The 18,781-nt window shown below is 34.0% G+C and overlaps 2 protein-coding genes across 2 annotated transcripts in view; one reads left to right on the top strand and one right to left on the bottom strand.

The window, feature by feature from the left end:
- The window catches only part of LOC146141301 (caspase-7-like), a 199,967-nt gene that overhangs the window by 93,241 nt on the left and 87,945 nt on the right, over positions 1 to 18,781 (top strand). The gene's annotated exons all lie outside the window — the stretch shown is intronic.
- LOC146141304 (general transcription factor II-I repeat domain-containing protein 2B-like) lies at positions 13,942 to 14,611 on the bottom strand. Its single transcript, XM_083391580.1, has 2 exons — positions 14,442 to 14,611; positions 13,942 to 14,158 (listed from the first exon to the last, which is right to left on the bottom strand). The coding sequence occupies exons 1-2, from the start codon at positions 14,609 to 14,611 to the stop codon at positions 13,942 to 13,944; spliced, it is 387 nt and encodes a 128-aa protein (XP_083247706.1).

Here is an 18,781-nt window from a genome sequence, read left to right as displayed (position 1 = left end):
ATCACTCACGTTGCAATCAATCTAAAGTATATGTTTAAGGAGTAAAAGTTAAATAATAATTTACCAATAGTGCAATGATTAGATTGGGTAATTGGCAGTTGTTCTTAAAAGTAGGCTCATAACAAGACAATTTTTTGAATTCTGATTTATAAGTATCTTATGCTGCAATGCTGCCTATTAACAGACTTGCAAATATTTTTATAACTACAAAACAGTATTGTTTTTTTTTAGAAAAGTGATACCTTAAGCTGATCAATGTTGCACTTGGACAAAGCGTCTATTCCTGACTTTCCGATAATGTTTCCAGTAAGATCAAGTGTAGAAAGCTGAAACACGGTAATTTGAAAAATTATTTCCACCTTTGTTTAAAAAACATATTATATTATTAAGTTAGAAAACCTTTGTGTGTAATAACTTTGACACAATGGACTTGGCACCCTTTGTAGTTATTCCACAGTCAGATAATTTAAGACTGTCAATATTTGGTAAGACTTTAGCAACAATTAAAGTCCCTTCATCACCAATATCATTATTGGAAAGATCAAGTGTGAAAATCTGTAACATAAAATATAAAATATTGTAAATTTTTACATTAGTGGAAATATAAAGCATAAAAACCAGAAATACTTTTAAAAGAGGTTCAAACCATGTACAAAAAAATCAAAAACAAGTACAAACTGTACAATGTACATACGATTTACAAAAAGTGAGAGTAATACTTCTAGATCAGCGGTCAGGAACTTTTTATTGCAAAGAGAGCCAAAAAATCTGAATATTTCTTGTTTGTACTTCCATGAGTGCCATAACATATTTTTTAACGTTTAATTTAAGTCAGCAAAAATAGTGATTTGACTAGGGTTGTGTAATTTGTTTATATTCACAAGAACAAAAGTGTGAAAAATGCATTGGCCATGTCAGTAAAACTTTGATTACAGAGTGCTGTGGTATGCAAGGAGCATTTTTAAATATTAGATTTATCTGCGATCCAGATTCCTTAAACAAAAGAGCCATGTGCTAGACATAGGTTCCCGACCTCTGTTTGCGATACTTTAATTTTTTGTCAACATATATTAAACATATAACCTTAGTATGTAATAACTTTGTAGCAATGGACTTTACACCCTTAGTAGATATTCCACATCCAGATAATTTAAGACTTTCAATATTTGGCAAAATTTCAACAACAATTAAAGCAGCTCCATCACCAATATTGTTATTAGAAAGATCAAGTGTTAAAATCTGTAATTAATACTTCAGTAAAAATAAACGATAATATATATATATATATATATATAGATATATACATATTACAACAACAACAACATAGGCATCATAACAGAATTTTAATTAAACCTTCTTTAGTCTGATATACAAACAAAGTGTGTAAGATTTATTTTAGTTTTTTTAGTATATTAAGTGTGTAAGGCAAAGATTTACTTTAAGGAATGTATCTTATGGTTAGTTAGTTTTAGAAATCCAAAAAAGAGAGATTTTGTTGGGAGTTTGGGTAAGGAAAGGTTTAATTAGATTTAGCCCAGAATATTTAGGCTTTATTCTGCCAGGTTAAGGAATCAGATATCTCTTTTCTCAATAATAGGAAAAAAACAATAAGATCCTTAAAAAATATAAAAAATAAAAAAGCAGTTCACTGATGACTATATAAAATGAATATATTTATGGTTTTGATGAATAGAGATATTTATTAGGATATGCAATATCATTAAAGCTTTAAAGCAGGGGTCGGCAGGGATCCGGCCCGCCAAATGTAATTCATCCGGCCCGCCGGCTTTACGACAAACTAGACACAAGTCCATTTTAAATCGGCCTACTTTTTAAATATTCACCTACGTAAGTGCGAAAAATTTTCACGCTTGGTACGTCTGATCTTTCTACGTCCGGTTTGTTTATTTGAGGTTGTCTTTTAAACTAGATTTACCGTTGCGGCGTGAAAGGCTGGCAAGTATGCCACAGACAAACGGAAAATGTATTCAAAATATTGGATATATATTTTTTATCATTTCTGTTGGAAATGCCGGAATATCAAAAAAAAAATCTTGCTTGCTTCGCTCGTCAGGTGTGCCTAAAGGTTAACAAACACTGAGCTATTTTATCAAGGTTATCGCGTTTCCTCAAAGTCGTTATTGTACAGTTTTCATTAGTAGTATGGATGACGACTTGTGGACTCAAATTTTAAACCAAACAAACGCTTTTTTTCGCGTTCAACACTTTACTGCCTGAATTAATGTAATTAAACACGTTTTTAGGTTCAAACAAAGATCTGAGGCCCGCCTGAGTTTTTTAGTGCGGCCCGCAGAGACCTTTCAGTTGGGTTTTGGCCCGAGACTAGAAAAAAGGTTGCCAACCCCTGCTTTAAAGTATCGTTAGAAACACAGGTTAAATATCTACCTTTACGCTTTCCAGTCGAAGTGATTCCATAAAAAATTGAAAACTATCGCCTTGAAAGTGTTTTATTCCAAGGCTCAGGAAGTCACAAGCAGGTTCTAAACGAAACAAAAAAAATGTCTGGCATTTTGATAGTTGAACATCAACAACCCCTGCTACGCTTCTCAGTTAGAACTGGTTACAATAAAGGAAAATTTTGAAATATATAACAGCAAAATGCTAGAGCACTTATGGATTAAACAGCTGCATGTTTTTAATGAGGCTTAAAGCATTCCATCAGATACAACAAAAAAATATATAAGCTACAATTAACTTCTGTCAAATTCTTTAAAAATTACCTTTTTCCCTGCTTATATCAAGTGATACAGCTTTGATTGGGAGCAGATAGACAAGACTGGGGACATCAGACGGTAAGATGCGTCCTTGAAACTTGATTTGACTCGGCAAGTACTCAGCAATCTTTTTATTGAGTTCTGGATCTCTGAGCTCGTTCAACCAGCCACTGATGGTTATAAGTTTTTTTGTGTCAGTTGAACTAATTTGCTTCATAAACCAAACTGCAAACTCAACTAATTTGGATCTTTTGACCTCACATATCTGATGGTTGGGCTCGCAACTGCATGCGGTGAGAAATGAACTAACTGTTGAGTTCAGTGCAATGTTAAAATATCCGAACATGAATTTTGACACAACTTCCCATCGACTTTCAGGTAACTTAGGAAGAATGTTAATAAATTCACCCATAGTGGAATAAAACACCAAGTGAAGAGCTGAGAAGTTTTCTTGTAGTAACAAATGTGTGAAGCTTGTTCGATAAAAACCTTGGAGTATTTTTAAGCTAAATTTATATCTGGGATCAACATAGTGCATGAGAAAGGCATCTGCATCACTTTGATCCATGCCTACATCACAAAAGTCCTTAGCTGTAAATACAAGATCTCCTTTTTCAAATCCATTCCATGCCAAAAGAGCAATTTTGCTTAAGTGAGCATATTTTTCCCTGATGTGTTCACTTTGACAGAAATACTCCAGAACTTTGAACAATATATATGTGAGGGATTCTATTTCCAGCTCATTACCTTCTGCAAAATGTATGTTTATGACATACATAATGATTATGCAGAGAGCAGGAACGTGACACAAAACAGCAATGTCTCTCTTTATTTCTAAATAAGTCATTACTAATGTGACCTGTTCTGCCGTTTCACAGATTTGTTCACAAATATTTTTTTGTGAAGCAGCTGAAATACCTCTAAGGTTAAAGACTGATGCTGTTTGAATCATTTTATTCATATGGTGAAATTGACCGGGCTTACAAGTGAAAAGTTTTATTGCTTTTTTCCAAACTTTAGCTTTAAACAGCCTCTTTAGATGAACATCAGCTGTTGCTATTTCATCTGATGGTAATGGTTCATCTGTGAAGAAAGCATCAGTATTTGCTTCATCTAAACCATCACATGCAAATACAACATTTTCACCATCCCCAATTTTTTCCATTAAAGACTTTTCTGTAGTTTGCTCATGTCGAAATTTGATGTCTGTTCCATTGAAACACATTTGTAGAAGTGTAGTTTTGGTTTTGAAGTCGATTTCCCGACAACGTACAAAGAAAATGTACTCGCATTTTGGAAAAAGCTTTTTCTCTAGAACCATTTTAACAATCATGCGAGTAAGAGTGGTCTTGCCAATACCAGCTTGTCCGATAAACACAATGTTGTTGCCGTTTCGGTCGATGTGGTCCTGTCTGGCTTCTTCAGAGGCATGTTGTCTTGCATCTGACTCTGCTTGTTTAAAAGCCTGCTCTATCGCTTCACTGATGCCAAGGCTTTCTGATTCAAGTGATAAAAGTTGCTGGAAATCTTCTCGTTTGTCGTAATGTCCTTCTTTATTGAGTAGTTCGATAGATTTTGGTTCATTTTTAGTCAATGCAACAGGCACCAGCTGAATTGGTTGGTCACGATCAAGTTTTATCGGCATATTTCTTATTCCTGATATTAATAGCGCATGTTTTCGTAATTTCTTTTTTTGCTTTAGTTGCCATACTAAAAAAACAGGAATTTTTAAAATAATGTTTGAGCATAGACCAAAGTAGATAAAAGATATGATAATAATCATAACTTACTTTTGTCTGGAATATATTGCAAAGCTCTAGTTAATAAAGAAGGTCCTGGTTGGTCGGCCAAACTTTGTCGAACGTTTGCATATGGTTGTTTGTAATTTGTATCTGAACACAAAGGTGCCACACTTAAAAGAAATGTTTTAACTATTTTTTATATTGCCGGCTTTGGCATTTATACTCTTTTGTTATTGTTGTATTATATTCAAAACATTTCATGTTATTTTAGGTATTTAAAAAAATCTATAAATTTTTAAAATCTTACTTGGGTTGTTCGATATCATGAAATCGCTTCCTGCGTGATAAACGTTGCTAAAATCTAAAATTGGAAATATGACAAATTACCTTTTTTGTAAAAGAGGCTTACTCATGTTTGTAATAAGCCACAAAATGGCCCACTAGTTTGACCAATAAAAGAGTAAATTATACAAGGACACAATTTGACATGAAGTATCAGCTCATTTTAACAATATTGCAATTCCTAATAGCTATAGTTGCCCGCAGTCCCCAAATGGTATACAGTTGTTTGTTGTTCCATTCTGTTGGATATATATAAGGCACTCACAGAATACAGAATTGCCGTTATATTAAAAAAAATTGTTAATAATTTAATATGAACGTCTTTGTCTTATGCTTTAAAACAGGGGTCGGCAACCTTTTTCTAGTCGCGGGCCAAAACCAACTTAAAAAGGTCTCTACGGGCCGCACAAAATGATAACTAAGAACTGTGTTATTAAAATGTTAGAACAACTGTGATTCAGGCAGGCCTTGGATATTTTTTTAAAAAAAAAACGTGTTTAATTACATTTACAGAGGCAGTGAAGCGATTTTTTTTTGGTATACCAGTATTACTTTTAAATTTTCCACAAGTTTTTATTACATTACCGAAAATAGAAAAATGTTAAAAAATATATATCCAATCTTTTTCCCATTTTGCACTACGCGCTTGGCAGGGCGCAACGGTAAAAAATCGCTGATCTAGTTGAAAAGGCAGCATCAAAACGTAAACAAACCGGACGCAAAATAAAATTAGAAAAATTTTTCGCAATTACGTAGTTAAAATAGTCAAAAAGTATGTGAAATTGACTCGTGTCGAATTTGTCAAAGAGGCGGCGGGCCGGATGAAATACATTGGCGGGCCGGATCCGGCCCGCGGGCCATAGGTTGCCGACCCGTGCTTTAAAATGAGGTTTAAGGGAGACCAAATCTATGGCATTTATACTCTTTTGTTATTGTTGTATTATATTCAAAACATTTCATGTTATTTTAGGTATTTAAAAAAATCTATAAATTTTTAAAATCTTACTTGGGTTGTTCGATATCATGAAATCGCTTCCTGCGTGATAAACGTTGCTAAAATCTAAAATTGGAAATATGACAAATTACCTTTTTTGTAAAAGAGGCTTACTCATGTTTGTAATAAGCCACAAAATGGCCCACTAGTTTGACCAATAAAAGAGTAAATTATACAAGGACACAATTTGACATGAAGTATCAGCTCATTTTAACAATATTGCAATTCCTAATAGCTATAGTTGCCCGCAGTCCCCAAATGGTATACAGTTGTTTGTTGTTCCATTCTGTTGGATATATATAAGGCACTCACAGAATACAGAATTGCCGTTATATTAAAAAAAATTGTTAATAATTTAATATGAACGTCTTTGTCTTATGCTTTAAAACAGGGGTCGGCAACCTTTTTCTAGTCGCGGGCCAAAACCAACTTAAAAAGGTCTCTACGGGCCGCACAAAATGATAACTAAGAACTGTGTTATTAAAATGTTAGAACAACTGTGATTCAGGCAGGCCTTGGATATTTTTTGAAAAAAAAAACGTGTTTAATTACATTTACAGAGGCAGTGAAGCGATTTTTTTTTGGTATACCAGTATTACTTATAAATTTTCCACAAGTTTTTATTACATTACCGAAAATAGAAAAATGTTAAAAAATATATATCCAATCTTTTTCCCATTTTGCACTACGCGCTTGGCAGGGCGCAACGGTAAAAAATCGCTGATCTAGTTGAAAAGGCAGCATCAAAACGTAAACAAACCGGACGCAAAATAAAATTAGAAAAATTTTTCGCAATTACGAGTTAAAATAGTCAAAAAGTATGTGAAATTGACTCGTGTCGAATTTGTCAAAGAGGCGGCGGGCCGGATGAAATACATTGGCGGGCCGGATCCGGCCCGCGGGCCATAGGTTGCCGACCCGTGCTTTAAAATGAGGTTTAAGGGAGACCAAATCTATGGCATTTATACTCTTTTGTTATTGTTGTATTATATTCAAAACATTTCATGTTATTTTAGGTATTTAAAAAAATCTATAAATTTTTAAAATCTTACTTGGGTTGTTCGATATCATGAAATCGCTTCCTGCGTGATAAACGTTGCTAAAATCTAAAATTGGAAATATGACAAATTACCTTTTTTGTAAAAGAGGCTTACTCATGTTTGTAATAAGCCACAAAATGGCCCACTAGTTTGACCAATAAAAGAGTAAATTATACAAGGACACAATTTGACATGAAGTATCAGCTCATTTTAACAATATTGCAATTCCTAATAGCTATAGTTGCCCGCAGTCCCCAAATGGTATACAGTTGTTTGTTGTTCCATTCTGTTGGATATATATAAGGCACTCACAGAATACAGAATTGCCGTTATATTAAAAAAAATTGTTAATAATTTAATATGAACGTCTTTGTCTTATGCTTTAAAACAGGGGTCGGCAACCTTTTTCTAGTCGCGGGCCAAAACCAACTTAAAAAGGTCTCTACGGGCCGCACAAAATGATAACTAAGAACTGTGTTATTAAAATGTTAGAACAACTGTGATTCAGGCAGGCCTTGGATATTTTTTGAAAAAAAAAACGTGTTTAATTACATTTACAGAGGCAGTGAAGCGATTTTTTTTTGGTATACCAGTATTACTTTTAAATTTTCCACAAGTTTTTATTACATTACCGAAAATAGAAAAATGTTAAAAAATATATATCCAATCTTTTTCCCATTTTGCACTACGCGCTTGGCAGGGCGCAACGGTAAAAAATCGCTGATCTAGTTGAAAAGGCAGCATCAAAACGTAAACAAACCGGACGCAAAATAAAATTAGAAAAATTTTTCGCAATTATGTAGTTAAAATAGTCAAAAAGTATGTGAAATTGACTCGTGTCGAATTTGTCAAAGAGGCGGCGGGCCGGATGAAATACATTGGCGGGCCGGATCCGGCCCGCGGGCCATAGGTTGCCGACCCGTGCTTTAAAATGAGGTTTAAGGGAGACCAAATCTAATGAACCATAAGTAAGATGAGCTTTAATTTGCAAAATTTGGCTTATGTTTTCAAAATTATGTGTAACTCTGATTAAAGAAAATTCCAGCTTCCAGTTTCCAGTTTCAGTATAGGAAATACATAAATGGCTAGTTGCTAGGGGTTCATTATATTTTATGTAAGTTTGGTAAAGACTATGCAAGATTAATTAGAATAATTTGCAATCAAATTATTCACTTTGTATTTATTTTTGTCGCCTGTGGCAAATTTGTGCCATGTACCTTATTCTATGTTATTTATTACGCGATGTTTATTTGTGACTTGTTGTGTTGCACGTAATGTTTAGTTAATATTCAGTTAATTTGTGGTTTAGTATATAGCAGCACTTTGTCATATTGTTGTTTACACAGAGAATTTTGTTTTAATCGCTGTGTCGTAATGGAAAATTTTCAGTAAAAATCTATGGCCTAAATTTCTTGCACCCGCATTCAATGTTTGCGATATCCTTGCAGCAAATGTGCAAGATTCAATTGTTTGACACCAATTTGTATGCGTCAAGGCATTTACATCCGTTTTAGCATATGTTTTCAAAAAAAGAATTAATGACGTAAATCCTTCTTTATTCGCAGAAATTTTGTTAACTGATTTTTGTCTATAAATAGTGTGTTCAATCAATATAAAATGGCTTTTACGGCTTTTTACTCAGACAGCAAACTCGAGTACTTTTGTGACTGAAGCAGATTTCGTTATTATGAAGATCAGTATCGAATAAAGTATTGTCTGTTACTCAAGGAACCAATTGAAGTGCTTGCATGTTAGAAGCAGTCGACAATGAACAATTCAATTTGAATAAGTATCTATCTTGTAGTTGTAAGTTTGGTACATCGACAATTAAATGAGTACTCATTATCAACTACAACATCTACAAGTAAAACAATTTAAAGATTTTTCATGTAACGTTTATTGTGGAGTATTGATATTTTAGTTTTTATGGAATAAAAAGTTTAACACCAAACTTCTTACCCGTTGTATTAATAGGATTAGGATTGTTGTAAGTGTCAGTTTTGATAATATCCCTCCCAGCCATCTGGACATAGTCTGTAATTGAGTAATTTAATTTCAAAAACGATAAATCCTATTGAAAGTTTGATAAAATAGTATTGGCAACATCTAATTTCCTAAAGAAGAAATACTCATTATTTTCCAGGCTAAAAAAGTATTTGATCAAATAGACAGATAGACAAACAAAGACTGCACAATTACATTTTGTTATGTTAATATTATGGATAACACTTCAATTTGAGATTACATTCATCATCAAATATAAACAAGGTTTTTTGTCATTGTTGACAATATCACACAATACATTAAGTAAGCTGACCAGGAATAACAAATACCTTTTGCTTGCATTGTGGTTTGCCTGAAGTCCACATTTTGATTTGGTGAATCTGCAAAGCAACAACAACTAATATAATGTGGTGTGCTTAGTTAAATTTCAGTAATGTTCCATTAATATCATTTTTAAGCAAGTTGTTTGTTTTAATCCTAGTTCAAGCAGTTCCCGCTTTGAAAAAGACACATCTCTAGTAAGGCTGTTTAAATCTGCCTTAAAAACAGAATTGTTTTTCAACTTCCTTTGTTCTTATTAACTCCATTCAATTTTCAACTTTACCAAGGAGAATTTAAGACTTTCATGAAAAGGAAGTGAAACACGCATTGGGGTATTAAGTGCTACAGGTCTCCTTGCTGATTATAACTGGCGACATACAATTTTTCTTTTTCGATATTAGAAAAGCGTTTTACATTGACAAGGCAAAAATATCAGCACAAAAAGTGGTGAATTTGTGATGTGTATCTTATTTTATGTTATTTATTACGCTATGTTTATTTGTGACTTGTTGTGTTTCAGGTAATGTTTAGTTCAGTTAATAAAACCTAGCAATCCCTAGGTCACCACACCGCCTCTAAAGAAAACCAAAAATTTTAGAGACAGTGACAAACTTGAATAAAAATAAAGCAGTATATTTTTCTGCGTTCTACGATGGATAAAACTAAGTTCATTGGCCTCGTTTCCCTATGTATTACCACGACATTAAATTAAATTAAGATGGGGTAATTGCAGAATGTTGTAAATACTGTGGCGTATTAAATAACTGTATAGTCTTTAGATGTAGTAAGAATATCAAAGACCATACAGAAGTAGGTATCATTTAATAACTCTGAATAAAAAGTAATATATTTAATTTGAAATGGTTCCTCTAATGCAGTGATTCCCAAACTGTGTGCCTCGAGAGATTTTCAATTGTGCCGCGAAACTTTTTGTAATTTTTAAAAATAAGTTATTTGTATTACCAATATAGGCATACATGCAGGCATTTTAGACTTACGCACCATTTATTACAATTAATAATTTTGAGGCATTTACATATAGTTTGTTGTGTGTTAAGGGCGATTGTAAAATTACTCTATTATTTGTGAGGGCCCCCTGACCTTATTTTCACTACTTGTTTAAATAACAAACTTTTTGCTGTGTAACATTTTCACCTTTCTATGATATCCTGGGGATTTCACCTTTCTATGTGTTTACAGTCAAGCGCTGTGTAGACTCTCCACAAAATGCAATTTCTGCCAAATTATTTAGCTACTCCTAATTATTAAGCTGCTCCAAATTATTTAGCTATTGTCAAATTATTTAGCTACTGTAAAGAAGAAAAAAAATCTTCTTCAGAGCTCAAACCTAAAGAGAGTACAGAATTTTAGTACACTGATTAAATGAACTGCAACTTCATTTGAATAAATAGATAGATTGAAAATATTTCGGAACAACGGTATACAAAACAATTGAGGTTAAAAAAGCATCCATAGTTCCCAGGGGACCCGGAAGACTGTTAAGTCATCTAGTCAGCTGCCCCTGGCTGTGATTCAATTTGTATTAAGGAGTTTTACAACAACACAAAATGCGAAACAAGATGCATTACACCAGTGTTTCCCAACCTTTTTTATACTAGTGCCCCCTTGGGCTCCATATTATTTCATATCGCCCCCCCTCCCATCTTACTTTTCTGACATTAGAATTAAAAAAGTACATAAAAATTCTATAAAGCTTCGGACAAAAATCGGTCTGAAACATTTTCGGGAAAAAACAAGATATGTCCCGAAAATAAATTTTCGGCCCATATAATGAAGAAACGTATTGTTGTAAAACAAACCGGTGTGGTATTATGTAAATAAAGCAAGTTTATCGTGCAAAACGCAAAAAAATGCGTCTATAGTTGGTGAATCGTTTATCTTATAGTTTGGTGAATCGTTTATCTTGTACTTAATGCACAAAAGATTAACACTATTTTCATCACCTAAATGGCGGTACCCACAATCACGTAAAATGTTCGCACAAAACGCCTAAACGTATATATTAGGTTTGCCTTGAAGTAAAATTTGTTTAAACGTTACTCATGGTACAATAGCCATATTACAAAGTTGAATAGAAAAAAAATACATAAACTAGATATCTTTGGTCGGAATTTTTTTCCAAGGAGTCTTACGTTCACACAACGTTAGGCTGTTGACAGTTGACACCATGAAAATGTGGAATATTACACAGCGCCTTGATGCCGAAAACACTGCCAAGCCAAAAAAAAAAATTTGCGTTTACAAATATTTGAAAAATATAGTTCGACAGGCACTCAGGCCACATTTGGCTCAATGGGCCTGAATCAGGTCGAGAATGAGACAATATAAAAATTCTTAGCCAAACCAACTTTTAAAACAGTGCAATGAATGTACGGCTATCACGCACAACTACGTGATAATTAAAAGTAACTCGTGGCTTACAGTTTGCCGACCACTGCTTTAAATAAACAAACATTATCCCGCGTATAAAACGGTGAAAGGCACCAACAACCAACAACCTTACATCAAAAAGCTAATTGTTACGTCAGAAGTAAACAATGGGCGGGAAACTACAAGTTCTCAGTACGAAAGTTGCCATTTAAGCTGTGTTACATATTGGCTGTTTGTTGCATGTGAACTGTTCATAAAACTTTGCAGAACGTTTTTTACGTAACGCCCCCTTATGTGCGTTCAGCGCCCCCCAAATCAGGAAAAGACCCAAAACGCCCCCTTGTAGTTCGGCAACGCCCACAAGGGGGCGGTACCGCCCACGTTGGGAACCTCTCCACAAAACGTTGGAAAACACCAAGTTACACTGCACTACGTCCGGAATCAGCCAGCGACGGCTCTGTATTATTAGGACTACGCATACCCAGGTTGCAGCTAGTGAATACATGACGAACATACAAAACAAAAATACCATATATAAAACAAACTTAGGGTTACATTAAGTTGAAACTAATGTAATCTTGATGCTGAACTGTTTGCACTCAGTGTTTTGTTTTTGTTCCTTAACTAAAGTTTTAACTCTTGTTTTTTTTCTTATAAAATACTCTATTATTACACCTGTTTCACGGATTAGTTAATTTTATGCTTTAATTGCCTAAAGTTTGTTTTGACTTTTTGTTTCTGTTCCCTCATGGTAAGAGTTCAGTAACATTATTTTAGTTGCCTTAACAAATGACTTGTGGTAAAAGTTAAATAATTATCTTTAAATTCACCCAACATTTTGGCCCAAAGAAATTCTATGGTTTTTCTTCATGAATTGGTGGAGGCGCCAACTTGAAAATTGTTTTGTTTATCGCTCAGTCATCTATTGTGTAAATGTAAGTTGTCTAAAGGAGCCATCAAATTTGCCAAAGTTTCTCATAATTTGTTGTTTTTAAAGTTATGCATAATTCACATTATTTCCAATTTGGTTAGGTCGAGTAATTTTAATATTGAGTGAATATGGTATAATGAAAGCAATCTTGTTTTGGGAGGGTGCCACTTAAAATTTGAATTGCCCTGTTCTGTAATACTTCAAGATGTTTTAATTTAGTTGGATAAGCTCTACCCAAGTTACGACACAATATCGAAGATAAGTATTGATTAGGCCAGGGTGGTCCAAAGTTGACCGAATGAAGGGCCGCAAAAAAAATTGAGAAAGCCTTGCGGGCCGCAGTCAGGGAAACCCCATAGTAATCAATAAACTGCAAGTTTTACTCTATATTAAATAAGCGAGTTTACCGAACTAATTAGCCAAGAGCGGTGTTTTTTTACATTAGGGAAATATAGATAAGGCACAAACAAAATAACCAAACAAATATTATTTCTTTCTTTTGATTACTGCTTCAATGTCAGCATTGATTTCAGTTGTCGACAATCGTAAGCAGGCATCCAGCGTTTCATCAGCTATTCTGTTTCGTACATCACTTTTTATCCGCTTCATAATTGAGACAGTACTTTCGCAAATGTAGGTACAATCAAATATGGAACACATCTTCAGTGCAAGTTCTCTAAAGAGTGGAAACTGCTCGTAGCTTACAAGTTTCCCAAAGGTGTCGTAACGCTACTTTTTTCTTGACAAAAGAAAAGGATCAGATTGCAGTTCACATAATTCTTGTTGGACATAAGACGGTTGAGACTTAGTATCTACTTCCAGTGGATTATTGAAAAGCTCCAATTCTGCTTTCAGTGAATCAAAGTCAGCGAATCTGCTGCTAAACTCGTCAATAATGTCACGTATTTTCTCGGAAAATATGACGAAATCAATATTTTTTCTTCACCAAGTAATTCACAGCATGAATGAGTAGCATCATTTCTTTGCAAAGAAGTCTTGAATAATAGAAGTTTCTTGCGAAAACCTTCAACGCATCCCACCATTTGAGATATGTTTTGTTTCTTACCTTGCAACTTCATGTTTAAGATGTTCAAGTGATTAGTAATATCAGTCAAGAATGCCAGTGAACCTATAAACTTATCATCATTCAATTGAATCACGTATTCAGGAAACCCTCCTATTTCATTCTGGATAAAAGTCAAAATTTCTTTTCTCAAAAAAAAAAGCATTTCAGTGTTTTGCCTGCACTTAACGATCGGATGTGGGAGAATAGTGCTTCTTGGTGAAGGATGCAATGAAATGTTAGGCAGTCCACACCATGACTTTTAAGAATGCCAACCAGGCCATTTCTCCTTCCTGTCATTGCCCTGGCACCATCTGTTGCAACACATGAACATTTCTCAAAACCTCCATATGCATCAACGACAGAGGCGAGGCTGTTTTAAACGTCCAAGCCTTTTGTAGTCCTATGAAGTGGAATTGTCTTGAGCAGTTCTTCGCAAACAACAAAGTTTTTAACAATAGTGCGGATGAAAATTAGGAGTTGACTAATGTCACTGATATCAGTACTTTCATCCAAGGCCAGAGAGAAGAACTTGCACTGCTGAACAAATTCTTTTAATTGTGAAGTTACATTGTCGCTTAACTCAACCACTTTTCTCGCAACGGTTTGATGGGATAAAGACACATTTTCAATTATTTTGGCAATTTTTTATCTCCAAATGCAAGAGCCATCTTAATTGCAAATTCTTTTATGATCTCCCCGTCACGAAAAGCCTTACCATGCTTAGCGAGCGTTAATGTAACTTCATATGATGCTTTCATGTTTGCGGTTGAGTCATTTTTGGCAAAATTGGAAATCATATTTTTTGTTTGAAGAAGTTACCCTTTAAAAAAAAAATTGCTTCCCGAGAAGTCCCGTGGTATTTTCCGTATTTTTACTCATGTTTGGTGTTGTAATGTCGTTTCAAATTTAACTCTTTCGGAACAGATAATACTTGAAAGCACACCAAACACTGTGGTTTACCATTGTTGTCGCCAAATAAATACGTTTCCTCCCAGTTAGAATTAAACACTCTGTTTTCCTCTGTCACCTTTCTTTTAAGACTCATTTTATTAGGAATTATTGTACTTGGCTAATTTTATAACTTTCAGCGTAAGTAGGCCTATTACTATCGTCAAACAACAACAAATCCTGCCTAAGTTACGATTGCTGTCACATGTGATTGTAGCTAACTGTGATCAACTACACTACCTTACCCAACTTCTAATGAAAACTCATTTTATAGCACTGTTACGTCATAAATGCCAAAAACAGCTGTTTACAGTACTGCATCATCATGATGTAACGAATCGTATCTCTAGAAAACATGGCGATCGTTCGCAATTAATGAACGAAACTGAAATTTTTCTATGTAAACTAAAATTATTCCGCGGGCCGCACGAAACGTGCCGGGGTTTGGACCACCCTGGGTTAGGCTATAATATAAAAGGCGAAGTGCATGAGTGTCTGAATAGTATTTCATTTTTGATAAGCATCCAATTTGCCTAGAAATTTCTTGTTCAATCATTTTAATATGAAGTTTAAATGACATATTATCATCTATGATGAGGCCTAATTATTTAGCGGAATTTAACTTCTTCAGTTTACTATTCCTCATTTTAATACTGAATTATTTTTCTATTTACAAATTTAAATTGGTTACCAAGTGATGTGTTTTAGAATCAATATTTGATAGATTGTGAGCCCGATACGAGTGGTCAATTTTTTTCTATATTTGTTTGAATTATTTTTCGTAGCTTTTTATGTCATTGTGGTTCATCTGCCTAAACTTCTAAGGTAATATCCTCACCTGATGCAGTGACGTCATCTGCTTCAACAACATTGTCACATTGAAAATGATAATGAACTTCTGAACCGAAGAACACATTCTGTGCTTGTCCAGCGACATTTCCACTCTGCATTTCACAGTTAAAACATTTTTAGAATGCAATATTATATAATTATCCTGGAAAGGGCGCTTGACTTTGAGGAAGGAAAAGAAATTGTATTTAATTTCTTTTTTTCTGTGCTCATGACAAACTACAGGGATAATACTTGCATTGATATGTTCACTTGAAAAGTTGTTACAAAACAGATTTGTGCAAAGCGCACCCAATTTTATTTAAAGATGAACACAAAACTCACCAAGTCAATATCTTGAACATTTTCAACAACCTCCTGTTCAGCTTCAGCTGGTTCGGCCATTTTCACTTGCACAAGTTTTCAACACAAAGCTGCTCAAAAAAGGCTTGGTATGTTCAATGTAAAGCTTAGGAGTCGTAGGGAATCCATCGCAAAACAATTTGCAAATACTTTTTGTAAGCTTACAAATAGTTAACATTCTAAACAACTGCCATTGAAAGCATGCATTGTTGAATGTTAGTTTTAAAAACATTGTTGTGTTTTATTTTACTATATTACAAATATAATCTGTTAATTAAGCAGTCAAAAACATGTTGCAAAAAATACAAAGTTACCACTACTTGTCAATTTCGCTGTGGCATAACCTCACTGAATATTAGCCTTGAGTTGACTTTGTGTAACCCCCTTAGTATATTTTGTCCAAGGCCACAACAGCAGGACATTTTACGAAGGAATGTTAAATTAATGTATTTAAGAAAATTGCGAACTCTACATCCAATATTTCATGTTCATCAATCACCCAATTACACCCTACCATGGTAAAACAAAGAAAATGCAGTGGTTCCAATTATGAGATATAAACGCCTAGCTTAGATTTAAATAACAAAATATAAAATACAATTTTAAATTGGACCGTACATAATAACTTTCTTTATGAAGTTGTATTAAAGGTTTAGGCCAGAGATGGTGAACCTTTTCTTCGCGCGGGTCACAAACACAACTTTAATCCTTACAAAATGCAGAAGTGGGTCATCTATTTAATTATTTGCTAATTTTATGCGAAACTTTGCTGCTGCGTGGTTTTAAGTGTTATTTTCTGGGTTGGTAATTCAAGGTTTTATATTAAGAAGTTATATAATATTAAGAAGTTAAATACGTAACAAATGCTGCAGCATATTTTATGGGTTTACAGGAGTTCAGCAAAAAGCTTTTCAGCATTGTTTATTGGTTTAAAGAGGGTTTTTAGAACTTTTATTTTGCGAACTCTTAATTTCCCTTACACTCCTTAAAGGATCACCACCCTTTACGTTTTACAATGATAAACAAAACGCTTTTAGCTTTTCTGCACACATTTGCTGAAGTGCAGTTAATGTAAATGTAGGCCTACTCGTCACCCTGAAACAAGATATGTCCCGAAAATAAATTTTCGGCCCATATAACTAGATGGATTCGATCGCTAAAGAGAGCTGAAACAATTGGGTCACAGTATTTTAGGTTTTTTGTCGCCCAAGCAAATGGCCCTATGGGTGTAGACTCATAAAGCTCCTATACGCACCTACATACCACTATACTGCAAATTACAGTTCCACGATGTAGACTTTTAGCACGGTTTATTGGTTTAACCAGGGTTTTAATGTAGGCCTACTCGCCACCCTGAAACCCTTTTGCATGACCCACAGATTTGCCCACCAAGATTTAACCAGTATAGTGCAACTAATAAAGAAGTGTTTTTTTACATTTATCCTTTCATTAAAATGATTGATAACATTTTGGTATTTCTAGAAAGACAAGTGGGTCATTAAAAATGTGTGGCGGGTCACTTTGTGACCCGCGAGACAGTTGTTTGCCATCCCTGGTCTAGGCCATAGGGCTCTTAAATTGCTTTGTGTAGCCTAGTTATAAATCCAAACAACTGCAGTGACATCTGGTAATTTGTAATTCAAAATTTAATTTGTTTATTTGTTTCTGAAAGCAACTTAAAAACTAGGTGGAATACAAAGTCAGAACTGTATTAGGATAAATAAAATTGCAACTAAATTTATTTGTTTAACTCTTCTTAGGGTTAATGGCAACTGTTAATCAGTGACAAAATACAATGAGTTTCAATCCTGTTGCCTTCCTTGAAACTTATGAGTCTGATGAAGTACTGTTGATGGTCATTAAATTACATTCATTAAAATGCTTTCAACATTACATTAGTGCTGTAAACCATTTGTTGTTCACAATTAAGCAAACAGCGTTATCTGGGTGTTTTACAAAAAAAACATTATTGGCATAAATTTAAATAACATTTCTCAGTAATGAAAGTGAACATGATAAAACATATATGTAAACACATATCTAAAGCATGTATTACAATCTCATATTGTAATATATAAAACAAAACAATTGCTTAACAAAATATACATTCAGTACAACATTTTAAGTTTATCCCAATGGTTTAGACAATGTGATTAGTCAAGGTGTAAAATTAGGTATAAAATTCAACAAATGTATTTTGTATTAAAAAATTTGTTTTCAAAAAAAGATGGATCAAATAGGAACCGACAATAAAACAGCGATTATTGTGTTATACCAGATATGTAAATCCTGACTCTAGTCAGTTTTCATTCTTAGGTTTTGCTAAAAGTCAAATGCACAGAAAAAAAGCATTATATTTTGTGGAGTCTATTGACATAGCTCTAGTTCAGTGGTTTTCAACCAGAGTTCCGCTAGTACAGGCCAGGGGTTCCGCAATTTCTAAATTGTTTAGCTAATTGAGGTGTGTTTATTACACTGGGATTCCTCAAGCCAGTGGAATTATTGAACTGGGGGTCCTCGAGCCAGTGAAATGTTTCCATAGGGTTCCGCTTCAGCAAAAAAGTTGAAAAGCACTGGTCTAGTTAATGATTATTTTCTATCAGTTCCCCGAACAGTCACAAGACAACCTGACAAACATTGTCTGCGTCACCCAGTTAACATTTGTATGTTATCGTGATAACAATTGCCACCATGTGAAAGACAATGTTTTACACTTAATCAAAACGAAATCATTTTGAAAACCGAACAGTTTAGATATATATTGATGAATTGTAAAATTAATATTGATGGTTATTGTTAAAGTAGGAGCTTTTTCAATATAATATTTCCAAGAATACCTTCTCAATTTAAAATCGCTTTGTAGTGAGGTATTTTTTTGTTTTGTTTTAGTAGTAGCATACATTATCTTTTTGAAAAAAACATATCTTTTCATATTTCGAAATTCCTTTGTTTAAATTTGAATTAAACAAATATTTAAATTATTATTATTTGCCACAACACAACTAATACAATGCTCCCACTCAGAGCTGGGAAGTAAAAGAACACCTTTTTAACAATTAGGGATGTTCAAAGCAGA

This window comes from Ascidiella aspersa, chromosome 6 (genome assembly GCF_963924565.1).
Source record: "Ascidiella aspersa chromosome 6, kaAscAspe10.2, whole genome shotgun sequence".
Taxonomy (NCBI): domain Eukaryota; kingdom Metazoa; phylum Chordata; class Ascidiacea; order Phlebobranchia; family Ascidiidae; genus Ascidiella; species Ascidiella aspersa.
This window is presented reverse-complemented; position numbering and strand designations above follow the sequence as displayed.